The 26704-nt window shown below is 39.3% G+C and overlaps 2 protein-coding genes across 4 annotated transcripts in view; one reads left to right on the forward strand and one right to left on the reverse strand.

The window, feature by feature from the left end:
* Positions 1-26704, forward strand: part of ube3b (ubiquitin protein ligase E3B) — a 61066-nt gene that overhangs the window by 25772 nt on the left and 8590 nt on the right. For all 3 annotated transcript variants that reach the window (XM_043715495.2, XM_087999930.1, XM_087999931.1), the window contains exons 11-21: positions 3355-3475; positions 4084-4261; positions 6565-6728; positions 7376-7543; positions 8780-8951; positions 9977-10095; positions 13444-13558; positions 17158-17257; positions 18145-18264; positions 20867-21043; positions 22049-22159. In XM_043715495.2, coding sequence (XP_043571430.2) covers positions 3355-3475; positions 4084-4261; positions 6565-6728; positions 7376-7543; positions 8780-8951; positions 9977-10095; positions 13444-13558; positions 17158-17257; positions 18145-18264; positions 20867-21043; positions 22049-22159 — 1545 coding nt within the window. The remainder of the gene's footprint in view (positions 1-3354; positions 3476-4083; positions 4262-6564; positions 6729-7375; positions 7544-8779; positions 8952-9976; positions 10096-13443; positions 13559-17157; positions 17258-18144; positions 18265-20866; positions 21044-22048; positions 22160-26704) is intronic.
* mmab (metabolism of cobalamin associated B) overlaps positions 604-26704 on the reverse strand; it is a 56771-nt gene continuing 30670 nt past the window's right edge. Inside the window, exon 9 of the mRNA XM_087999933.1 lies at positions 604-2119. Within this exon, the coding sequence (XP_087856059.1) occupies positions 2089-2119 (31 nt within the window). The 3' untranslated portion in view covers positions 604-2088. The remainder of the gene's footprint in view (positions 2120-26704) is intronic.

Below are 26704 nucleotides of genomic sequence, written 5' to 3' on the forward strand. Positions count from 1 at the left end.
CACCACACTCTCTACTCTAATCTCCAGCATCTGCAGTCCTTGCTTTCGCCTAGTGGGTTTTCTGATATAGGTTGTTATTCTATATTCTGTCCTCCTTTGTGTTTCATTTGGTAATCTTGCAAATAAATTCTGTTTTGTTTAAAACTAAGTAGTTGGGCCAGCTGCATTACTCCTGGAATGTCCACTTACACCTGCTTAAAACAACCAGCAAAGTTAAGGTCTAGGCTACTTTCTGAAATGATTTGAAGGGGCTAGCCTGGTCCATAACACTCCTCTACTAATTAAAACTCTAACTCCCTTATAAACTTTCCCTTTCCTAACACACACACAAAATTAAAATGGATATTATGGGTGAGGCCGTTTGTTAAGATGATCCTTTTGGCTTCTCGAGGTGCTGCTCCTTGATCTTCCTTCAGGTACTTTCACTTGCTTACAGGAAGCATACGGTAGTTGGTTCGTATACACAGTCGCTGACTTACTTGTGAATAACCTCAGCTTACATTAGCTTTTTTCATCTATTGTAGGGAAAATGTTAAAAGATTTTAAGGACATTATAGCAGGGCACTTGGATAAGTTAAAGGTAATCAGGCAGAGCCAGCATGATTTTGTCAGTGATTATTTTTATTTTATTGAATTCATGAAAAAGCAACTTGTACTCTGAATAAAGGGGAACTGGTGTTGTACTTGGATTTCCAGAAGGCATTTGATAAGGTGCCAATCAAAGATTTTAGCAGAAACTGAAAACTCATGATTTTTCATAACATATTGGCATGGATAGAAGATTTGCTGGCTAACAAGAAGCAGAGAGTAGGAATATATTGGTCTTTTTTCAGGCTGGCAGGATGTCACGAGAGGTGTGCTACAGGGATCGGTATTGGGACCTCAGTACAATTTATATAAATGATTTAGATGAAGGTGTACCCGAGAACTCTGTGGGAAGCTAGAGAAGTGATTGCTGGGCCTCTTGTTCCATACTGTACATATCTATGACTTTGACTAAGCAATAGTAGTTAAATTTGTTGATGACACAAACAGATAGGAAAATGTGTTGTAAAGAGGACATAAGGAGACTAGAGAGGGATTTGATAGTTAAGGAGTGGGCAAAGATGGTAAATGCAGGAAAATGTGAAATTGTCCATTTTGGCAGAAAGCAAAATGTTATCTAAATGATGTGATGTTGCAGAATTCTGAGATGCAGAGAGATCTGTGTGTCCTAATACATAAATCTCAGGCTATTATGCAGGTACAGTAAATAATCAGGAAGCTAATAGAAAGATTTGTTTTATTACAAGAGGATCTGAATGGAAGAGTAAGGAGGTAATGCTTCAATTATGAAGAGTATCCATGAGTATGCACCTTGCGTACTGTATACAGTCTGCCACTGTACTTACAAAAGAATATTAATACATTAGAAGCAATTGAGAGGAAGTTTACCAGACTTGAAATGAATGGGTTGCCTTTAGAAAACAGGGTAGGCCTGTATCTTCTGAAATTTAGAGTGAAAGGTGATTTAATTGAAACATACAAAATCCTAAGACAACTTGTCCAGGTGAATGTGGAAAGGCTGTTTCCTTTTGTGGAAGACTTTAGAACTACATGTCATAGTTTTAAAATTAAGAGGTTGCCCATTTAAGGCAGAAGAGATTTCTTTTCTTCCTATGAGAGTACAGTGTCTTTAGAATTCCCTTTCTCAAAAAGCAGTGGATGCAGAATCATTAAATATTTTTAAGGCATAGGTAGCTACATTCTTGTTTACCAAAGGAATAAAAGATTACTGGAGATATGCAGGATTGTAATGTTAACATTAAAATCAGATCAGGCATGATCTTATTGAATGATGGAGCACACTCAAAGGGCAAAGTGGCCTACTCTTGTTTCTTGTTCATATGTTCAGGCTTGACAGTTTTAGAAAGCTCCTTCCCTTTGGAAATCCAGTGGCTTCTCCCTCAAATATTCTCACCCATGAGCTGTTCAACCATGTGGGAGTTAACTACATAGTTGTTGGCAGATAGAAGTCCTTTGTCATTGATAACTGGTCTCTAGTCTGCAGCCCAGTCTGTTGCTGGCCAAAGCTCCACATGAGTACACTCAGCTTCCACCACAACCCTTGCCACAGCAGCTGTTGTTTTAAAAAAAACACAAACAATGAATATCAGGTCAATTCCTTTTAAAAGGTGCAGCAATCTTTCGACTGTCCTTGGCTTTTAAAATAGTCCTTTTCCCATTTCCAACAACAATTAAAAATGCCAAAAAATACAAAACAAAATCATGGTCTTTACAACAGAAAACACTAGAACTACAGAATGGGATGACCAGCACTTGAAGGTGAATGGTGTCTTTTTTCCTAAGTGCTGATGATGCTGTTTTGGTTTTCTATCTTGTTTTTTTGTTTTATTTCAGATTTATTATTTTTGATTTCTGCATTATGGTACACTGCAATCTGTGCATTATCTCTAGATTCTTCACCTTTCTACCCATATATTGTGGAATGAGTTTTTTTTAAAGAGTTGATGTATTTCAGTTGTGTCTGTGAAGACTGAATTCATTTCTCTCTCTCTCAGTACATAATGAAAGCAGATACATCATGCAGACTTTTCAATTAAGGGAAGGATTAGTGGGAAATATTTCCAGTACATCAGAAGCTACTAAAAGCATTTCATTGCTCAGATCAATTCAAAAATAATAAAATACTGAGATTTGATTGGAATTTTTTTGTAAAACCCCTTTTTCCCTTAGTACCATTTTTAGGAAAATGTTTTCTGTCCCTTTATAGAATGTGTGGAAGTTTGGACTCAAATAGCTGTTCCATTAACAAAAATAAATGTCTTTGATGCTATTCAGGTCATTCTTCTGTTTTTGGGAGCAGTTGCCTTTGACATACAGGTCATTCTGTTATGACATGCATTTCATTAGCATGAATCATCTATAATGCAATTGACCAATTGTGGACGTTGTTTGGATAAGGTGAACTTTGTGAACGGGTTTAGCGATTTTCTATTAGTGATCTTCTACAGTGCAACTTTCTATAGTAGTTTTCCATAGCGCAATTTTCTATGACAAAAGTTTGCAAAGGAACACAATTGTCGCATTATAGCAGAACAACCTGTGTGTGTGCTGCTGATTTACTCCGTTTCTTTGCATTATATCTTGTGATAAATGTATAATCATAGATAGGAAGTTCAGTAGAAACTGTTTTTTGCTGTGATCACAGCAGTTTCTAAGTGAAATTCTGAACTGAAAGTGATGCAGTGTGACTGTCTCACACCAAAGTTCTCTTATACCACATCCAGTTTGCTACTAGATATCCTCCTCCGCTCCTCACCAAATCTTAATGAATTGTCCCTTTCTCTTAAGTGCATGGCTATGATCCATACCCATGAGCTACTCCGGAAATTCATCCTGTTTTTAAGTCGAGATGAGCAATGTGGCGATATCTGTGTATGCTTGGAGGGAAGCCATACACTTTGTCTGCAGGGTGAGTGTTTCAGGAATATTGACTTACTCAAGGTTACACTTACATTGGCAAAATAAAAACACTGCATGCCAGGTTCCTAGTTATCTTTTATGTCACTTACTGAGTGGACCCCGATGTTGTGTTCTGAAGTAAGATAATACCAGGGCACTCAGTGATATAAAAGATAATTGGAAGTGACTCACATGATTTCCCTTCCTGAACATCTAATAAAGTTGGGTACTACAATTTATTTCCAATTTCTAGGGTATTGAGAGAGAAGATAAATTCCCAGTACTCAGCACTCTCCGTGATTTTTATTGGGAAACTGCATGTGAATTTGGTGTAGCCTTGTATATAATGTCTCTCATGGCTTGACCAGTTTACTGATGCTCACTGTTCAAGCTCAACCATTGGCGGGGAAATGTGGCCAAGTGTGACAAAGCTGCAAATGCTCATCGAACCAGAGCCTGGTATGAGTCAGGGAAAGTGAAGAGAAAATTGGGAGGGGAACTGAATTAAGTTAATCTTATTTGGAATATGGAACAGAATAGTCTCTGAATATTGATAAAAGTGGCTGTTCGTTCTTAACTTTAATTTTTTCAAAATTAAATCTGTCCAATTTGACACAGGGAATCTAATTTATCTGGCCTACCTATCTGAGAAAGTTTTGGAGGAAGAGACACATCACTTGGTCAGTGTGTTGACTGCCATGCTGTCGTATTGCCAGAAGTATGTATCTCAGAAGAAGTCCAACCTGACACACTGGCACCCAGTACTGGGCTGGTTCTCGCAGACTGTTGATTATGGGTATGTGCTAGCAGTGGATATCTGTCTCATTATGTTTATCTGATAATGTCTGTCAAGCTGATATTGTGTTTACTTATTTTGGTTTCACTATTCATTGATCTCTATAATCTGAAGCTCTCTTAATGGAATCAGTGGTTTAGGATACTCATTTGTACAGTATCTAATGTGTACTTTGCTTGACCTGGGGAGGATTTAATACTAGCACTGTGGGGTAGAAAGTGTCAAAATGTTCCAAGCACCAGAACTTTGTTAATTTAGTGTCAGCATTTAATCAAGTTTACAAAATAAAACTTTCCTACCCTTGGCAATTACTGCTTGCTGTCATTAATTTGCAATTATTCTCACCATCTTGCAATATTAATTTTTTTTAATTCAAAAATTTAGTGGGTTGTGGCATTTAAATCCCACCTAGGGGTGATGTCTTAAACTTTCCTTTCTTGTTGTTTGGATTCACTTAAGACTCTTACATTGTGGAAACCTAAAACAATTATCATTGAGTGTGCATCCAAAGTATGTGTCATACATAATTTAGCACGAAATCCCACCATTTTAAACTGGTTCCACAAGAATATGTAACAATATATGGTTAGAAATATAGATTCGATTAAGAAATTAGTATCATTATTTTAGTTCACCACAAGCATATTAAAAACATTGATTTGGAATTATCATGGTAAAATCCATTTTAGCTAGCAGGAAAAAAATATACCTAAAAAGGGAACATGGAGAATTCATGCGTATGCTATTACCAAGGGTCCTCGATTTTATCAACATCTGACTTACGAACACTCGTAATTATGAATGCAATCCCATGAAGTGATATAATTTTAAAGATAAACCACATGAATGTTTCCTGCACTTACAAACGACTATTTTATATTGCCCTGCGTTGTGTTCCAATGTGCATACAAATAGATTTATGAATGGATCCTGTTTGAAACTGGGGGACTGTCTGTAATTAAATGAATGCTTACCACAGACAACAGAAAAACTATAAACAATAATTTAGAAAAATGTGACAATAATAATTCAATAAAAAGGAAGCTTGACAAGGCAATGATAACATCATACCTGGGCATGTAATTAAAATATTAAATACTGGATACGTTATGTAAATCTTACAAATCCAGAGCTTTAAGCATTTGTGAAATTAGCTGTTTTGAACTCAGCAGACAAAGTTATGACGGAATCATGCCTGGTTGAAGTTAACCCTAAAGAGAGTTAAAAGCTATGTATCACTTCAATGCAGAAAATGCCAATGCACGCATTGTCCTCAAGTTGACAGTTTCTTACAAGACAACCAGAAAGGCAGTTTGTGTTTTAAATAGAAAATCTCTCACTAGTATAGAAGAAGGAGCTCTTCTAAAGTTGGACTAAAGACACAAGGTATAGGTATACCAAACCAGCTTTACACTGAGCCTTTTCCCCAGACCAGATTACCAAGTGAAAGTCTGTTTCTCACTTGTGATATACCAATGCATGTAAGACTTGAATCTAAAACTTCAGGTGTGGTTCTTTCCTTCAGTATTGACATTTTCACATTGAGTTGGGCTTTTCAAATTCCAGTTTTCACCTGATAATAAAAGTTATGACACAAATAAATTTCATGACAACAAAATGAAAACTTGATAGTTGTGTTCAATGCATCATTTCAGAAGTGTCAATCGAGAAAATTTCTCCATGGCTCCATCATTAAGCATAAAAGGTACAGTTAGTAAGTTTGCAGATGACACCAAAATTGGAGGTGTAGTGGACAGCGAAGAGGGTTACCTCAGATTACAACAGGATATCGCAAAGATGTTGTGAAACTTGAAAGGGTTCAGAAAAGATAAACAAGGATGTTGCCAGGGTTGGAGGATCTGAGCTACAGGGAGAGGCTGAACAGGCTGGGACTGTTTTCCCCGGAGCGTCGGAGGCTGAGGGGTGACCTTATAGAGGTTTACAAAATTATGAGGGGCATGGATAGGATAAATAGACAAAGTCCTTTCCCTGGGGTTGGGGAGTCCAGAACTAGAGGGCATAAGTTTAGGGTGAGAGGGGAAAGATATAAAAGAGACCTAAGGGGCAACATTTTCACGCAGAGGGTGAAATGAGCTGCCAGAGGATGTGGTGGAGGCTGGTGCAATTGCAACATTTAAGCGACATTTAGATGGGTATATGAATAGGAAGGGTTTGGAGGGATATGGGCCGGGTGCTAGCAAGTGGGAATAGATTGGGTTGGGATACCTTGTTGGCATGAGTGGGTTGGACCGAAGGGTCTGTTTCCATGCTGTACATCTCTATGACTCTCTGCCTCTTCTCAGGTTGAACGAAGCAATGCCTCTAGTCACCAAGCAGTTACAGTTCTTGTGGAGTGTGCGGGTCATTCGTATGCTGTTCCATGATGTGTTGAGCAAGAAACTGGCTGAGACCCAAGACATGGCAAATACTCAATTCTCCAGTCCTTCAAACAACATTCATGTCAAAAGTAAGCATCTGTTTTAATTTGCATCTTTAATAAAATGCAATAATCTAAGGGTTCATTTTCACTGATGGTTCAATGCACATCAAAATTGTCCAGTTGTGACATCAAGACATACAGACCACTTTGGTTTTGGACTCATCTCAGCTGAGGTCTCACCAATTCTGAGCTGGAATGGGATGGAATGTATTAGCCAGGATTCCTTCTGCTGATGGCCTTGTAGATACTAAGTAAAGATTGCATTTTGCTTATATGCTCACTGTCTACACCCATACTTGACAAATCATTGACAGTGAGTTACATGGAGTCACAGACCATATCTCCTAAGTCAATGCTGTAAAGAGGCAAGAAAACTAGTAGAAACAGTATTTGGATTTGAAATTAGACAGCTGTGTGATGTATCTGGCTGCAACATGTTTCTTTCCTTTCTGGGTCTTGGATTGAAAACTCTACGTGACTATAGAAATAGGTCTCCCCCTTTCCTATAGCACTAAAGTACCCAACTGAAATGTAGATTGGATGCTTTTCCGAAATGTGTGCTACTAGCAATGGGAAATTGGAAACGTGTTAAGTCTCCAAGACCCAATTCCACAATCAGTACCCAGATAAGTATAAAAAGACTTTTCCATATAATGATTTGATTTTTCTTGTAGATCTCTTTAAACGAGCATTTCAGAAGTCTGCCTCCATGCGAAACATTCTGAAGCCAGTGGGTGGGAAGCGTGTGGACTCTCCTGAGGTGCAAAAGGTCTGCAGTATTTGTGTGTTATATCAGACAGCATTGACTACGCTCACCCAGATTCGTCTCCAGATTCTCACAGGTCAGTTTGTATTTTTGGAGTATCCCTGTAAAATCGATCATTTTTTGTGTGTATCAGACAAAATATGTTTCCAGATGAATGAAGTTGCAGCCATATATACAGTGGAAAGGGATTTCACCTCACCAGCTACCTTCAACGGAGCATTGTTCAGCTGAAGAGGAAATGCTTTACCAATATAATTTTCCCCATTGCCCTTTATAATTTATTTATTTCTTCAAATATTTATCCAGTTTTAAAGCTATAAAAGGTTCTGTTTCAACGATTATTTCAACTAGGTCTCTGTTCTTTCTCCTGATTTTTAAAAAATTCCTTTGGTGATCATCTTGAATTTGTGCTCTCCAATTATCAACTCAATGGAAGTAAATTTTTGTTTCTTTACCTTTTTTAAATACACCAGAATTTAGATCAACTGTACTACATCTGTTAAACTTTCCTTTCATTAGTGAAAGTTTTAACGAGTTTCATTATTGCTGAAGTCTTTAATCCCTTTTATCATTTTAACAAGTTTCTTCTGTACCCTTTCTGTTACCTAGGCTTCAATCCTGATTTAGATTAGATTAGATTACTTAGTGTGGAAACAGGCCCTTCGGCCCATCAAGTCCACACCGCCCCGCCAAAGCGCAACCCACCCATACCCCTACATTTACCCCTTACCTAACACTACGGGCAATTTAGCATGGCCAATTCACCTAACCTGCACATCTTTGGACTGTGGGAGGAAACCGGAGCACCCGGAGGAAACCCACTCAGACACTGGGAGAACGTGCAAACTCTACGCAGTCAGTCGCCTGAGGTGGGAATTGAACCTGGGTCTCTGGCACTGTGAGACAGCAGTGCTAACCACTGTGCCGCCGTGCCGCCCACGGACATCCTAAAGAATGTCCTCAAAACTTTACACAATACATTTGTGACATTGTCACTGATTCATCCAAGTTTCGAATGACTTTTTTTTTTCAAATCAGTCTATAAAATCTAGATTCTAAAACAGCTTTTTCAATTTAGTTTTTCACTCCAAGGCATTGTATCTATTGACTGAGCCATTACGAAAATCTAGCAAATAATAACAAAAAATATCTTAAAACATTTGAGTCATAAATCGGGAGGTCAAAGTATCGCACTATAAATGATTTTCAATGTGGGTTTAATGCTGAGTTGACTGAGCATTCTTACCTATATTGTATCCAGCGATTGGAATTTCTTTTGGGTTTTGAAACGTTTTGTATTTCTCTGTTTCAGGATTGACCTATTTGGATGACTTGTTGCCCAAGTTGTGGGCGTTCATTTGTGAGCTGGGGCCCCAAGGGGGTCTGAAGCTTTTCCTTGAGTGCCTGAACAATGATACTGAGGAATCCAAATCTCTTCTTGCCATGCTGATGCTGTTTTGTGACTGCTCACGGCACCTGATCACGTAAGTTTAAGAGAGGTTTGGGATCAACTTCGGAGTGCAATGGTTTTATCAGGGACGAACAGAACAATATGGTTTAAAGGGGAGCAGAAGTTGAAGATCAGGACTTCTGCTCTTAAGTACTTCCTAATTTTATAGATGAAATTAGTATGCAAAGCAGTCACTGATTTTTTTTTTTAAATGTCCTTCCACTTGCCTGTGCAATGTCAGTTGGGATCATGCCCTCCAGACACTCTGGTGATGTGACTGGGGAGAAATATCAATAATAAATCAAATCAAATGTTCTGATGCATATTCTAATAGAAAGAACATTATCATATTTCTAAACCAAACATGTGTTCACCCCAGAGCCAGCCATTCTTAAAATATACTGGAGACTGGAAAATATATGTCCTCGGCTTATAAAGTATGTTTTTGCAAATGCTTAGACCAGTTATTGTTACTAGCTCTTTCAATTAAGTTTGAGTGACTGACTTAATATTGGCTGCATCATCTTGTCTCTTTTCATTGCAGCAAGCCAATGAAGTGAGAGCAACATTGCAGATTTGTAGAAATCCTTTCAACCATTTACTTTTAAAATGGTGTTCATGGCACAATGCAGTTTCAAAGAGTGAGCAGATTTAATTTTATTGATTCAAAATCTTCAAACTGAGTCAAATTTGGTTTTAAAATCACACTTTTCTTGTGATTTGCTGTTATTGCATGTCCATCTTTGGCAATAAGTATGACCTTTAAAGCCCTGCTGGAAATTGTTTTCTAATAAAGAATGTTACAATTGACTCATTATGGTGACAAAGTCGCAATGTTAGCATTTATCATTTAATCCCTAATACATGTATAAGTTGGAGCTCTGATAGTATTTCTTTGCCCCTTCAAACAAACCCCAGCTCCTGCTGGTTATGTTCCATGGTTCATTTAGTAGTTGTTTGGTTTAGTTCTCAGTAATCTTTTTTTTTAATCTAACACCTCCTTTACCCATTGTCCACTTCTTCCTCTGCTACTACATTAAGTTCTAACTATTATTGCAGGATCTTGGATGATATTGAAGTGTATGAGGAGCAAGTCTCATTCAAACTGGAAGAGCTGGTCACCATCTCCTCCTTCCTGAATAATTTTGTATTTAAAATGATCTGGGATGGCATTCAAGGTGAGTCTATTTCCATAATACCAAGAGTTGTAATTAGCTTATCACAGCAATAACCAAATTAGGTTTATGGAAACACTGGAGGCTGTATTCATAATTAAACATTGATTTCCTCAGCTGAAAGGTCAGTATTGTGATGGGAGATTGAACAGAATGAATTCGTACTTTCTATAGTTTGGAAGAATGTGAGGTAATTTCATTGAAACATATAAGTTTTTTTCAAAGGTTTGACACAATAAATACTGAGTTCTGTTTTCCCTTGGCTGTAGAGCGAAGGCTAAAAATCACAGGATAAATCATCGATACATCACTGAGAAGAGAAATTCTTTCTCTTAGAAACTTGAGGTTTTTTTTATTATGCATATATAGGATAGGGGACGTGGGTGTTGCTGGTAGGGCCAGCATTTATTGCCCATCCCTAGTTGCTCTTGAGAACATGGTGAGCTGCCTTCTTGAACTGCTGCAGTGCTGTAGGTTGACCTCCAATGCCCTTGGAAATTCCCAGATTTTGACCCAGTTGCAGTGAAGGAATGGCAATAGATTTCCAAGTCAGGATAGCGAAGGTCTCAAAGGGAACATGTAGGTGATGATCTGCTGCCCTTGTCCTTCTTAGTGGAAGTAGTTGTAGATTTGGAAGGTGATGTCTAAGGGTCTGTGGTGAATTTCTGCAGTGCATTCTGTAGATAGTACGCATTACTGAGCATCGGTGGTGGAGGGAGTGGATGTTTGTGAATGTGGTGCCAATCAAGCGGGCTACTTTATCCTGGATGGTGTCAAGCTTCTTGATGGTTGTCAGAGCTGCACCTATCGAGGCAAGTGGGGAGTATTCCATCACACTCCTGACTTGTGCCTTGCAGGTGGTGGGCAAGCTTTGCAGAGTCAGGAGGTGAGTTACCCACCACAGTATTACCATCCTCTGATCTGCTGTTGTAGCTACTGTGTTTGTGGCAAGTCAAGTTAAGTTTCTGGTCAATGGTAGTCCCCAGAATGTTGATAGTGATGGTAATACCAGTGAACGTCAAGGGACAGTGTTTAGATTGTCTCTTATTGGAATTGGTCATTGTATTTGTATGGTTACTTGCCACTTATCAGCCCAAGTCAGGATATTTTCACATTTTTGTTATATTTGAACTTGGATTGCTTCAGTATCTGAGGAGTCGTGTATGGTGTTGACCATAGTACAGTCATTGAAAAACATCCTCACTTCTGACCTTGTGATGGAGGGAAAGACATTGATGAAGCAGCTGGAGATGGTTGGGCCTAGGACACTGCACTGAAGAACTCCTGACCTGGAGATGAAATGGCTGATCTCAAACAACCACAAACATCTTCCCATTGCCAGGTATGACTCCAGCCATTGGAGAGTTTGCTCCTGATACCCATTGAAGCCAGTTTTGCTAGGGCTCCTTGATGGTAAATTCGGTTGAATGCATCCTTGATGTGAAGGGCTGTCACTGTCACATCAGCTCTTTAATTCAGTTCTTTTGTCCATGTTAAAACCAAAGCTGTAATGATGTCAGGAGCTCAGTGGCCTTGGCAGAACCCAAACTGGCATCTCAGAGCATGTTATTGCCAAGCAGGTACTGCTTGATAGCACTGTTAATGACAACTTTCACCATTTTACTGATTATCAAGAGTAAACTGGTGAGATAGTAATTGGCAGCGTTGAATTTGTCCTGCTTTTTGGGTACAGGATGTATCTGGGCAATTTTCCACATTGTCAAATGATGTCAGTATTGTAACTGTATTGTGAAGAGCTTGATTAGGGGAGTTATTTGCCCCTGAGTTACTCAATGCTCAGAAGTGCACTGAGATTAACAAATTCTTAGGCAATCAGGGAGTTCATAGTTGTTAAAATAAGGCAGGAAAGAAGGATTGAGGTGGAAAATTAGCCATTATTTTATAGATTGGCAACACAGGCTCTGGCCCCTATTTCCTGTGTATTGTGATGAGGGTATCCTTTAACATTTTGAACTTTGTGTTGAAATAAGAAACAATCCTTTCATATCTGAACCCAACATTGAATCTTGTTCAGGCTAAGATGATGATGCCGATGTGAGTAACTCTTATATACTGTCCTAATGATCTTATGTTGGTTGTTCTTTGAAATTAATTTGGCCGCATTCCTAATCTAGTCATCAATGAATACAAGTGCATGATACAGACTGCTCTTACTTTGGATTATTTGATCCTTAAAAATAATCATGTCCATGCACCTCTAGCTGTATTTACTTCCCCAAGAAAAGCATTTTAATATATTGAAATCCCTGATATTGTTACATTCCAATCCATAGGGATTTAATTGATTTTTCTGTGTTGCCTGACATTGTTGAGGCCTTAATATTTTTAATCTGCTGAAGGGTGTTTTTACCAATAATAAACTTCTCATCAAACATGATTAGTTACTAATAAACAACCTTTCCTAACTCCATTAAATCTGAATAAAGTGACAAAGTGTGGACAGAGCTATATCTCAGAACATTGGATTCGACATTCAGTGATCTAATGGGCTACTGTGAAAATTGGACATATACAATGCACAGTCTAGTTTCCTTTTTTAAAAATCTCATCATTCCATTCGCAAAGGGCAAAAGGGAAATACTGCAGAGTAACATGAGCATAACAATGAACACTGAGAAGTTACCTCAATACCAACTTCTGGTAGGTTATATTCTTAGCAAGCAGATTAATATCTGAATTTATCCAACAAATGGCGTTTCTGTTAAACTGAGGAAGTTCAGACCAGTTTTTCTTAAATTGTGTCTGAAGGTTTTGCTTGTTCATGCAAACATACGTATGAATAAAGAGATGAGAAAGGCCATTTGGTCCCTTAAGCTTCCTCCATCATTTGATAAGATCATGGCTGATCTGGTTATGGCTTTTCCTTCCTTGTCTGCTTTCTGTATCCTTTGATTCACTTGTCAGTCAAGAATCTATTTAACTTGGCCTTAAAAGTACTCAATTATGTTGCCTCCACCACTTACAGGGGAATTCCACAGACTTGCAACTTGCAAAGAAATAAATTTTCTTCATCTCTATCTTAATTGTTTTTAAGCTGTGCACTTTATCTCGAATCTCTCCCACAAGAGGAAATATCCTCTCAGCATCCATTCTAATGAGACCCCTCAGAATCTTACATTTTAATAAAGTCACCATTCATTCTTTTAAACTCTAATGGATTCAGGCCCAGCTTGTTGAACAATTTCTCCTAAATTAGCCCCATGAATCAGTCTAGTGAACTTTCTTTGACCTATATTGTCTACCAACGAAATCAGCCTTTTGTTGTTAATGGAGAAAAGATGGAAACCTAATCAGGGCAAAATCTAGATTAATTTTTTTTTGGATCTCTAGAAAATGCCAATGGAGAGCAACTGGAGCTATTCCATTCTGTTCATGGGTGGCTCATGACACTGTATGAGCGAGACTGTCGACGGCGCTTTGCTCCCGAGGATCATTGGCTGCGCAAGTAAGCAAACGATGAACTTTTGATACAGTGGGTGAGAGAACAATCCACTTATCTGCAATAATTTTCTCCAAAAAATGATGCAAGCACCAGTCAGGTGGTTAGTCTTTCCTGTCTTGAATGCAGTCTGCTCCCTGATTTTTAAAAATGGCCAGATGTAACAAATGTCTTATGGAAATTACCAAGGATGTACAGGTACTGAAAACTCAATGGGCTGGAAATTATCCTTGTTGCTGATGCATTTCCTGATGTGGCAGGGGGCCTTTAGTGTCCAGCAGGTGACCTTTACTGCAACCTATGTGAAATGTTACATGAGAGTGAGGAAGGCCTCTGGTGAGCTGTCTGCCCTTGTGCCTCGTGAGGCTGTAAAGTGGACAATTGAAGGTCACAAAAGTGCCTCATCCCACCATCACTTCTAGTGGTGAGGCCGATGCTTCCAGCAAGCAGCTAGACCTTCTTTGTGAGCCCCCTGAGCTCAACTTTAGGCTTCCTGCTAACTGCCCCACCAGCCTGTTGAACGTGACCCTTCACTGCCTGACTGAAATCTAGGCTTACCTCGAAGATTGCCTGTAGTCGTGCCTGCCTGGTGCTACTGGGATGATTGGCTGCCAGTTCTGTAATGCGGACGTTCCTTTCTGATAAGTGTGGAAATCTCACCTTTAGGTAGTGGGGCATTGGGCCTGCCGTTAGGTTTGTGCCCCATCCCCCTTGGTTTTTCAGTGAGGCGGGTGGCTTTTGGCAGGACCATAGTCTCCCATAAGATTTAGCTCATTGATAAAATTGAAACTGAACAATCGCTGACTAGTGTAATATTGCAAGATAAAAAAATTAATATAGTACATCTATGCTCATAAGGGACAAGAGCACAATACCTGACCTTTTGGGATTAGGCATAAATTTGAAGAGAAATGAAAAATTATCCTTGGGGAAGATTAGAAATTCTACTGAGCTTAGACTTCATTGGAAGGGGGATGCAAATGCTGTCAACATTATTTCTAAGTGGCACAAAGTGCACATGTGCAAAGGGGCTCTCTTGATCAATTCAAAGTGACAGAAAGCAGCAGAGCCAGTCCCTGGAAATCCGCTAAATTTCCAGAACTATGATCCAAGATTTGGCAAGTTGTAGATGGAGGTTAGGGCTAATGAAGAGGAGCTTTTCCTCACTGGTGGTGACGTTTCAGTCACCATTCCTTCATCTGGCGAGGGCCTCTTGCTGGGGAGCCATGCCTGGAGGCCAGGGCTATTGCTATACTGGTTACCCTGTTCCTGTTGCTCCTGTAGCCCCATCTTCATTCATGTTCCAGAAATGCAGCAGCAGCTGGGCATGGCCTCTCTGCTCAGAGTTGTGTTCCTTCCCAAGCAGCATGGCAGCTAAGATGACGCCAACAAGAGGGTAAGATCCTCTTTGTGGGCCCAGTCTCCACCTGTGCCTCCCCCCCCCCCCCCCCCCCAACGTCTAACCCTGCAACCACGCTCTGTCTGACCTTTGCTCCAACCCCCTCTTCAACTTCAGCCAGTGAAAAAGAGGAGGAATTTCAGCAAGTGCGCTGTTGCAACAGCCCCACTGGGGGCCATCTACACATCCACAGCTGCTGAAATCATTGGGAATGGATTATAGTAAAATCAGCAGCATGTGCAGACATATTCTTCATACGCAAAGGCACTTCTGCAGTCTGTGATAGCGTCACAATCACAGAGGTGATTTGTGTTATAAGAGTTTAGTTGCAGCAACCCATGAGATTTTGAGAACAATTATTTAGAAGTCTTTGTCTCTAGAAATAACAATTATAATCTGTAGATCTTATGACTTTGGTGTCAAAATGTTTTGATTCCCACTTTTTTGCCAGAATTCATTCATTCATAACTTTCTCTCTAAGGACAGAAACCAGTTTTCCTTCATCTTGGTATACTAGTGATGCCATAGTTTGCACTGAAATTAATGCATTCTAAAATTAATGTTCCTAAAACAAGGAATTGTGAATTAGAATTGTGGTATTTCATTCCATGCTTTACCATATTTTAGTTGTTTGTAAAAAGTTCTTTATAGATTGCAACCAGTTTAATTATCTATGAATTATGACCTGGTGGATGTCCTTTGTGTTCCTGAGTGGAAATGCTGTTGGTAATTGGGGCACACAAGCTTGTATGATAAAGGAGCTGTTACAGAACGATTCCAGAGCTGTTTGGTGAAATACGTTTATATAATTTCATGGCTTTCCTAATTGGAACAATGCACAGCCAATTACTAGCAAAATAAAAATCAGACTAAATGGTCATTCAGCATGTTGCAGATACAGAATGGCTGCCTCATCGGCTTTTTAGATAATTTTGCTACTAAATATTTAATGGTTTATACATTAATGATCTAGATGAAGGAACTGAGGGCATTCTGGCTAATTTTGCAGATGATACAAAGATAGGTCGAGGGACAGCTAGCATTGAGGAGGCAGGGAGGCTGCAGAGGGATTTAGACAGGTTAGGAGAGTGGGCAAAGAAGTAGCAGGTGGAGTATAAGATGGGAAAGTGTGGGGTCATGTCTTTTGTTTGGAAGAATAGAGGCACGGACTATTTTCTCAATGGGGAGAAAGTTCAGAAGTCTGAAGTGCAAAGAGACTTGGGTGTTCTAGTCCAGGATTCTCTCAAGGTAAACTGCAGGTTGAGTCAGTAGTTAGAAAAGCAAATGTGATGATAGCATTTATTTTGAGGACCTGAATATAAAAGCAGTAATGTACTTCCAAGGCTGTATAAGGCTCTGGTCAGACCAGATTTGGAGTATTGTGTGCAGTTTTGGGCCCCATATCAAAGGAAGGATGTACTGAACCTGGAACGTGTTCAGAGGAGGTTCACTAGAATGATGAAAAGCTTAACATATGAGGAATGTTTGAAGGCTCTGGGTCTATACTTGGTGGAGTTTAGAAGGATGAGGGAGAATCTAATTGAAGCATACAGAATACTGTATCGTCTTGACAGAGTAGCTGTTTGGAAGATGTTTACATTGGTAAGAGAGAGTAGCACCAGAGTGTACAACCTTAGAGTAAAAGGAAGACCTTTTAGAACGGAGATAAGGAGAAACATCTTCAGCGAGTGGCGAATCTATGGAATTCATTGCCACAGAAGGCTGTGGAAGCCAGGTGACTGAATATATTTAAGATAGAGATAGATAGGTTCTTGAGTATCAAGAAAAGCAAGAGTTATGGGGAGAAAGTGGGAGAATGGGGTTGAAAAACTTGTCCGCCATGATTGAATGGGGAGCAGACTTGATGGGCTGAATGGCCCAATTTCTGCTTCTGTGTATTATGGTCTGATGATTTGATGCACTTTGAGACATTTAACATAATGAGACACCATAAACTCTTGTCTGTACCAAAAGGTTTCCAATCTTGTTAGAATCTACAAATATTATTTGTGCTCTTCCTTAAAAAATCAGTTTTAAGTATTGATTAAAATATGCCTGACACTTTATTTACATGTTAGGAATATTGATTGAAAGACTGAAACTTTGAATTCCTTTTTGACTAAAGTTTCTTTTTGTGCTCCTTCCCTGCCAAGATGATTTGGATGTTCTTTATCTGAATGACAAGCTATTTATCTTATTCATAAAGGGATCTGAAACCTAGCCTGATATTCCAGGATTTGGATAAAGGGAAGAAGAGAGCTCAGTTACTATTGCAGTATATCCCACACACAATTCCACATAAAAATGTAAGTACGTTTATGAATAATGACAAGGTTTGTAGGAATAGTCCCACTTAATTGAATTGTCCATCTAACAACAAACCTCCTAAGTACCCTGGCTATTGCTTAAGCAATTTTCCTAGTAACTCTTAAAATATAATGGACAAAAATACTATTCTGATTTGTTAAAATATTGCAGCTAACTGATCTGGCACACTGAGCTACATTATTAATGGTCTTGCTGGAGTTACTGTGTTAGGGTGCTGCTATTTTAAGTGGGCTGCCAGTAGTGTTTAACTTAAATGCTTCAGCATTACCATTCATTTCGATCAGATAAATAGTTCATCCTAAGCCAGTCTTATGTGCTCTGCAATATCATTCACTTAAACAAGCAATACATTTGATGTATTGATGTCAGTACATCATACTTGAAGTGTATTATCTGTTTGCGTGAAAGGGCCCTTTCTGGTAAACCGTGGGGGTTGTTGCATAATCAAGAGTGACCCAGATTTCAATTTTCATAAATGGTCTTAGCTGGGGAAAGGAGAATGATCGAATTCCATGACAAAATAAATAAGAGTTCTGCATCATTTAAAATGAAATGCAGCATGGTCATTGCCTTTCTATCTTTTATTGTATGTATTTTGACAATCTTAATTTTGATGCACTCAATTTGTAAATCTAAGCTCCTTCTATTCTGTGATGTGCTGTCAGATGGTTACTCATTTAATAATGATGATAATGTTAAGAATTGTAAAAGGAGGAAAGCCACTTTGAAGGTTTAATTCAAATTTCACTTAAAAGCTTATTACTGTTTACAGAATAATTATTTGATAGTGATCTGAAATAATCATTTTATCTGTTTGAGTTGTTTTGCTGATTGAATGAAACTTGCTTGTCCTTTCGGTTGTCAGAGGGTGCTGCTTTTCCGAAACATGGTAACAAAGGAAAAGGAGTCACTTGGATTGGTGGAGACGAGTTCTGCATCTCCTCATGTCATCCACATTACAATACGCAGATCCCGAATGCTTGAGGTAACATACCCAGGATATGATACATTGTGCTTTGCTTTAACAGACTTTAATTTTAATATTCCCACTGTTAGGCTTTCTTTTCTCTATTTTACAGATACAGTAAAGAGGTCAAGACACTCCCCAAATTTTCTCGGATAATATCTAAATTTGGTACTTCAGTCATCCTTTTATATTTATACTTTTAGTCATAAATTTTAATTTATTGTTTGATTGTTTTTTTAAGGAAATGTGACATAGGTGCACTGGGTATGTGGGGATATGAAGGAGGAAGAAAGCCCTTTGTATTCCTTACCAATCTTATTGACAAATGCATGCGGATAAAGTCAAAATATGAACATATTTTCCAATGTTTCTGTACATGTTGCTCTACAGTAGCAGTGGAATAATTGAGTTAACCATTTGTATGTGGAGTTGTGTAATTTTCCAATCCAGTGGCCCCCAATATTAGTTCTTAGTGGTTTTTGACATTAAGTATTCATATTTCTAGAAAAATAAATTTAACATTAAGCTTCCAAATACAATGCCTGTGTAAATACTGTAGTGACAGGAGATGTAAAGGCGAATGATAATGTAGACTGGATTCTGCCGTGGAAAGTCAAATCTGTATGCTAGAAGGCTGCTGTTGAAGTGTCAGATAAATGTTTAGGCTTGATGTATCACACTTGCGATTCTGAGCCACTGCAATATTAGTAATCCATGCTTAATCCTAAACAGAACAGAATGTTATTACTCTTCTGTTTGAAGCGAGTTTAGAAGTTGAAAATTGGTTCTCAGGCTACTGCTATTACTGCTCTGAAACTTGACAATGGCACATGCCAAGGGCCGGGACCAGGACCGGAGAATAAATCAGGGCCTAATAACTCTGGCACAAGTCAGGAGTAGCATGGGGCTTGTGATTTCTGTCCCTGCCTTGGAATCTGTCATAAATAAGAACCTAGACTGACCACCTATATGTGGCTTTAGACTGTGTTGTGTGCTTTAATGCCAAACACTAGGTTGTTCAACAGCCATTCTTAATATTGTTTGGATTCTGTAACAAAGGTTAATGAAATTTAAGCGTTTGGCAGGAATTTCAGTGCCTGATGCCTTTCTTAGTCTGATTAGAAAGGAAGGGAAACACTGTGGAACCCTTAGGACTTTATGAGAAGCATGGTTTCAGTAAAACTCATTAATTTACCTGGGAACGCAGTGGTAGTCATGCCTCTAAATGACAATTTGTTGTTTTTATTTTACTGGACTGAAGAACTGAGGGATCGGTGCTGAAATCCAGTTCAGGAAATACTGCAGTAATTGCCAAAGATTAAATGGAAGTGCAAAATGCTGCAAAGCCACAAGTGACTCCAAAATAAGCTTCATAATCAAAATCACAGAATTACTCTCTGCAGGAGGCAGCCATTCATCCATCTCGCCTGCACCAGCTCCATTACCTATTGCCAACCTCCTACGTTTTCCCCATATCCCTGCACACCATTAATATTCAATGGACCATTTAACACCATCAATTGAATGCCTCAATCAAACCTGCCTCCACCACACTTCTGGGCAATGAATCCAAGCACTAACAACCCGATGTGTGAAAAAGCATTTTCTCACATCCTTCCTTCATTTGCACATCACTCCAAATCTACTCTTCCACCATCTTATATAATTTACAAGCAGAAATAGCTTTACCCTATCTACTTTATCCACTTATGATTTTGAAAACCTCAATCAGATCTCTTGGCCTTCTCTCCAGGGAGAACAGTCCAACTTCTTTAATCTGTCCTCATCGTTGAAATTTCTAGAACCATTATGTTAAATCGCTCCTGCACTCTGTTCAATGCATTCACATCTTTCTTATAATGTGGCACCACATAATGTAATATAATAATGTTGGTAATATATGTAATGTTCCCAAAAAGTACTTGTTTCACTGCATGGAGCTTTAAAGACCAATAGCAAGCATTAGATTGCTTGTTAATTTTAACCAAAAAAAAGAACATGTATTTTTTTAAAAGTGTCTTTACAAATTAATGAAACGTAGTTCTGATTCATGTCGTAGTCAGTATGATTCATAAAATATGACAATCAGCCATGCAATATCCCTCAAGAAATTAGTTCCTAAAACACCTTATATATTATTTAATGTCACTTTGGCTCAATAGTGGTATTCATTGGTTCTGAGTCACAGGTCACATATTGCACACCTACTCCCTGATTTGACCCTGACACTTCAGTGAGGGATTGCTGCATTGTCCGATCTTTTCCATAAGATATCATACCAGGGCTTCATCTCTTTTTCAGCTGGTTGGAAAAAAAAATTCTATAATACTATGTAAAAAAGATCAAAGGAGTTTGCTAAGAGACCTGCCTGACATTAATTTATGAGCAACACCATTTCAACAGAACGAGTGGCAATTTATCTCTGATGTTTTCCAGGATGTTGGTGTGTTCAAGTTGGCATTTGTTTATTTATTTATAAAGCAACAATAATTGTACTTCAGAAGCTATTCAAAGGCTGTGGACTACTTTGGGATGTTTGGGGATATGAGGGCAGCTTCTTTCACCGTTTTCATTGTTTCTTTAGTAATAGGTTGACAACAGATGTTTTCTTTGTTTCTAGGATGGTTACGAACAGTTACGACGTCTCCCTGTGAACACTATGAAAGGAGTTATCAGAGTGAAATTTGTGAATGATCTAGGAGTGGATGAGGCTGGGATTGATCAGGATGGTGTTTTCAAAGAATTTTTAGAAGAAATCATTAAGAAGGTTTTTGACCCTGCTCTGAATCTCTTCAAGGTAAACCATTGTTTGGGTAAAATGTGGAAGAAAATGCAAAGGCAGAAGTCACATGACCCCAAGTTATAGTCCAACAGGTTTATTTGAAATCACAATAATGGAGCACTGCTCTAGAAGCTTGTGATTTCATATAAACCCTTTGGACTATAACCCAGTGTTGTGTGACTCCTGACTTTGTCCACCCCAGTCCAACACTGGCATCTCCATATTGAAGAAAACGAAATCAAAGGACCTGCTTCATACCTCTGACTGTCTATTGAAGTTTATTTCCCTCTGCCTGCTGTGCTGTCTGCATGATGTCTCAGTGGTTAGTACTGCTGCCTCATAGCATCAGGGACCTGGGTTCGATTTCACCCTTTGACTCTCTGGAATTTGCACATTCTCCCTGTGACTGCATGGGTTTCTTCCAGGTGCTCCGGTTTCTTCCCACAGTCCAAGGATGTGCAGGTGAGGTGGATTGGATGTGGTAAATTGCCATAGTGTCCACGAATGTATAGGTTAAGTGGATTGTCCATCCCAAATTGTCTTAGTGTCCAGGGATGTGGAGGCTAGGTGGGCTAGCCATGGTAAATGCAGGGTCACAAGTTTAGGATGGGGGTGAGTATGGGAGGGATTCTCTTCGGAGGGCTGGTGTATACTTGATGAGGCAAATAGTCTACTTTCAAACTATACTTATTCTATTAATATATGGAATTGTTCTTGCTTTCCCAGTGTAAATTTATGTTTGCGTGCTGCTCAGCTGTATCTCAACCCCTCTTGGTCTCACTCACTCTCTCTGGTCTCTCTCTCCCCTCCTTCCCCTTCTTCCTTTCCATCATTCCCTCCTCCCTCCTGCCCTCTTTTTCCCTCTTCTTCCTTTCCCCCCTCTGTTTCACCTCCTGTGCTCGCTGAATATATGGACTTGGGCGGTCTGTTTTCATTTACTCAGGTTAACCCTTTTAATCTATGTGCAACTCCAGTGCATTTCTTCCCTGCATAGTTTTTTGTTTGCTTTCTCTCTTACAGACTACCAGTGGAGATGAGCGACTATATCCGTCCCCCACCTCTTACATCCACGAGAACCACTTGCAGCTTTTCGAATTTGTTGGAAAAATGCTTGGAAAAGCTGTCTACGAGGTATAAATAGGGCTAGCAAACCTTGTATGAATCAGTGCTGGTTAATAATTTGGCCCACAGAAAAGGTCTGATATCTTGTGAAAAGCTATTAATAATTGTCAGGCCTAATGGTCTCTTTATATCTGTGGAAAACTCCTGTGAATTTATGTTTTGTTTGCTTTATTTTGTTTGAACTGCTATAGTACCTGCCATTAAAACTGCAGGAATGTGAATTGCATTGAAGATGTGGTGATAAAGTCTAGTCGTGGAGTCATACAGCATGGAAACAGACCCTTTTGGGCCAACTTGTCTGTGCTGACTAAATATCACAATCTAATCTAGTTCCATTTGCCTGCATTTGGCCTACATCCCTCTAAAATCTTCCTATTCATATGCCTATACAGATGCTTTTTGAATGTTGTAATTGTACCCACCTCTAGCACTTTCTCTGGCAGCTCATTCTACACATGCACTGACCTCTGTGTGAAAAGGTTATCCCTCAGGTGCCTTTTAAATCTTTCCCCTCTCACCTCAAATCTATGTCCTCTAATTTTGTCCCCCATCCTTGGAAAAAGACCTTGGCTATTCACACTATCCATGCCTTTTATGATTTTATAAACCTCTATAAGGTCACCCCTCCACTCCAGGGGAAGAAAAGCCCCATCCTATTCAGCTTCTTCCTATAACTCAAGCCCTCCAGTCCTGGCAACATCCTTGTAAACTTTTTCTGCACCATCTCAGGTTTAGTGACATGCTTCCTATGGAAGGATGACCAGATTTGTACGCAGTACTCTAAAAGTGGACTCATCAATGCTCTGTACAACCGCAACATGACATCCCAACTCCTATATTCAGTGTTCTTACCAAAGAAGGCAAGTGTGCCAAATGCCACCTTCACCCCCCTGTCTAACTACACCTCCACTTTCGAGGAACAATGCATCCGCACCCTAAGATCTCTTTGTTTGGCAATACTCCCCAGGCCCCTACCGTTAAATGTATAAGTCTTGACCTGATTTGTCTTACCAAAATGCAACACCTTGGATTTATCCAAATTAAACTCCATCTGCCACTCCTTGGCCTATTGGCCCATATGATCAAGGTCCCATTGTACTCCTGAGATAACCTTCTTTACTGACAACTACATCACCTAGTTTGGTGTCATCTGCAAACTTACTAACCAAACCACCTATATTCACAATAAAATCATTTATATAAATGACCAAAAACAGTGCACCCAGCACTGATCCTCATTACACACTACTGGTGGCAGGTGTCCAGTCTAAAAAGCAAGCCTCCACCACCACCCTCTGTGTCCTACATTCAAGCCAATTTTGTATCCAACTGGCTAGTTCCCCCAGATCCCATGTAATCTAACCTCACTAACCAGTCTACTATGCCAAACCTTGTCAAATGCTTTGCTGAAATCCAAATAAACAACGTCTACTGCTCTGCCTTCATCAGTCATCTTTGTTAATTCTTCAAAAAAGCTGAAAATGTGTTGCTGGAACAGCGTAGGTCAGGCAGCATCCAGGGAACAGGAGAATCAACGTTTCGGGCATAAGCCCTTCTTCAGGAAGGGCTTATGCCCGTAACGTCGATTCTCCTGTTCCCTGGATGCTGCCTGACTTGCGCTGTTCCAGCAACACATTTTCAGCTCTGATCTCCAGCATCTGCAGACCTCACTTTCTCCTCAATTCTTCAATAAACCCAATCAAGTTAGTGAGACATGATTTCCCACACACAAAGCCATGTGGCTATCCCTAATCAGTCCTTGCCTTTACACGTGTGTGTAAATCCTGTCCCTCAAAATCTCCTCTAACAACTTACCCACCACTGCCGTAAGGCTCACTGGTCTGTAGTTCCATGGCTTTTCTTTACAGCTTTTCTTAAATAACGGCACCACATTAGCTAATCTCCAGTCCTCCAGCACCTCACCTGTAGCTATCAATGATGCAAGTATCTCAGCAAGGGGCCCAGCAATTTCTCTCTAGCTTCCAACAAAGTTCTGGGAAACACCTAATCAGGTCCTAAGGATTTGTCCAACTTTATGCATTTTAAGACCTCTAGCACCACCTCTTCTATAATATGAATACTTTTCAAAACATCACTATTTATTTCCCCAAGTTCCCCATCTGCCATGTCCTTCTGCACAATCAATACTGATGTAAAATATCTGTTTAGTATCTCATCCATCACTTGTGATTTCACACGTAGATAGCCACGTTGATCTTTAAGGTGCCCTATTCTTTCCCTGGTTACTCTTCTGCCTTTAAAGTACTAGTAGAACTGCTTTAGATTCTCCTTTAACTCTGTTTGTCAAAGCTATATCATGTGTCCTTTTTGCTGTCCTGATTTCCTCCTTAAGTACACTCCTACTGTCCTTATACTTCTGTAGGAATTCACTTGATCTCAGCTAACTATACCTGACATACGCTGCCTTCTTTATCTTGACCAGAATTGAGCCTCAATTTTTCTAAACATCTAGCATTCTCTACGCCTACCAGCCTTTCCTTTTGCACTAACAGGAACATATTATTACTGAACTCTTGTTATCTCATTTTTAAAGGCTTCCCACTTCCCAACTGTCCTTTCACCTGCAAATAGCCTTCCCCAGCCAACTTTTGAAAGTTTCTGTTTAATACTGTCAAAATGAGAGAATTATTACTCCAATTTAGAGCTTTAATTTTTTGATCAGTTCTATCCTTTTCCTTACTATTTTAAAACTAATAGAATTATGATGACTTGCCCCAAAGTGCTCCCTCACTGACACCTCAGTCGCTTGCCCTGCCTTATTCATGTTGCATAGTCTTACACTGAGTGAATGTTGAAGATGTATCTCCTTTAAATCACCCTCCGGTCAATTCAACATTGAAATATTTTTCAAATCTATACACCATTCTTCAAACTTGAATTCAATTATGTTTCCAAAGGCACTTATCACAAGGAAAATGTGAGGATTAAAGCTTCAGCAAATGCATGAATTAAACAGAGAAGTGAACAAGTAGGATTTCAAAATGCTCCATAAGAGAAGATGGCACCTTTCAGACTCAAAGGAAACAACAGTGCTTACTTTTATATTCTGCTTTTAATATAGTCAGTTAAAAATCACACAACACCCGTTATAGTACAACAGGTTTATTTGGAAGCACTAGCTTTCGGAGCACTGTTCCTTCATCACGTGGTTGTGGAGTATAAGATCGTCAGACACCGAATTTATAGCAAAAGTTTACAGTTTGATGTAACTGAAATGATATATTGAAAAAGACCTGGATTGTTTAAGTCTCTCATCTTTTAGAATGACCATGTTGGTTTCAGTTCTTCTATATGTAAATCCCAGAACTTTTTTGAACTTACATTCTCAAGTGAACTTTAACAATAGGTGCCATGTCAGCTCAAATAATACATTGAAGGTGTGAGGTTAATGTCTGTCTGTGCCCCAATGTTCAGACTGGTTCTATTTCTAATAAAGGGCTTTACAGAATCTTACATGGATTCATGCACTTTTTGAGCAAAATTAAATGTAATTATGCAAGTACTAATTCACCCCACAAACTTATTTGTGGGTGTGTGTGTGGGGGGTCTAGTGGTCGAGCAGGTGCTGATAGCCAAGTTTGGTATCCATGAGGATGGCCTCAACTGGGACCTTGGGTTCATGTCTCACTGCAGGTGACCCCATTGCACCGCGCACACACACTTTCCAACAGACCCATACACTCGTGCATACCCCCTCTCCTATACACACATACACACTCTCCTCAAACACACCCTTTCACAGTCATATACCCCTTTACACTCACATGCATGCGCACACGCATATATGTTTCTAAGATTCTGTAAATCCTTTAGTTAGAAATAGAATCAGTTTGATCATTGGGGCACAGACAGACAGACATTCACCTCACACCTTCAATGCATTATCTGAGCTGACGTGGCACCTATTGTTAAAGTTCATTTGAGAATGTAACTTTAAAAAAGGTTTTAGGATTTACATGTGAAAGAACTGAAACCAACATGATCATTCTGAAAGATGAGGGACTTAACAAACAATCCAGGTCTTTTTCAATATATTATTTCAGTTGCGTCACACTGTAAATTTTTGCTAAAAATTCTGTGTCTTACGATCTTATACTCCATAACCACCTGATGAAGGAGCAGCGCTCTGACAGATAATGCTTCCAAATAAACCTGTTGGACTCTCGCCTGGTGTTGTGTGATTTTTAACTGTGTATACCCCAGTCCAATGCCAGCACCTCCAAATCTTTAATATGGTCAGCTTTGCAAAACATTTTACAGTGGAGAATTGGATACTAGCAACAGTGAAAGTTACAACTAAGGTCACAGTTGAAGGAATAGGTTTTCAGGATGTTTTTTAAAGAAGGATCAAAAATTAGCTCAGCAGAATGTGCAGGGAGAGTAGTTTGGAAAATTCTTCTGCAATCAATGATAGGATTGAGATATAGGAACAAGGACACAAGGATTCCTTGATGTCACAAGGAATTAAGGGCTACGGGGAGAATGCGGGTAAGTGGAGTTGAAATGCTCCACATGATTGAATGGCGGAGTGGA

This window comes from Chiloscyllium plagiosum, unplaced genomic scaffold, assembly GCF_037043375.1.
Source record: "Chiloscyllium plagiosum isolate Xiang-an unplaced genomic scaffold, Cpla_swu_hap1 HiC_scaffold_24, whole genome shotgun sequence".
Lineage (NCBI taxonomy): Eukaryota > Metazoa > Chordata > Chondrichthyes > Orectolobiformes > Hemiscylliidae > Chiloscyllium > Chiloscyllium plagiosum.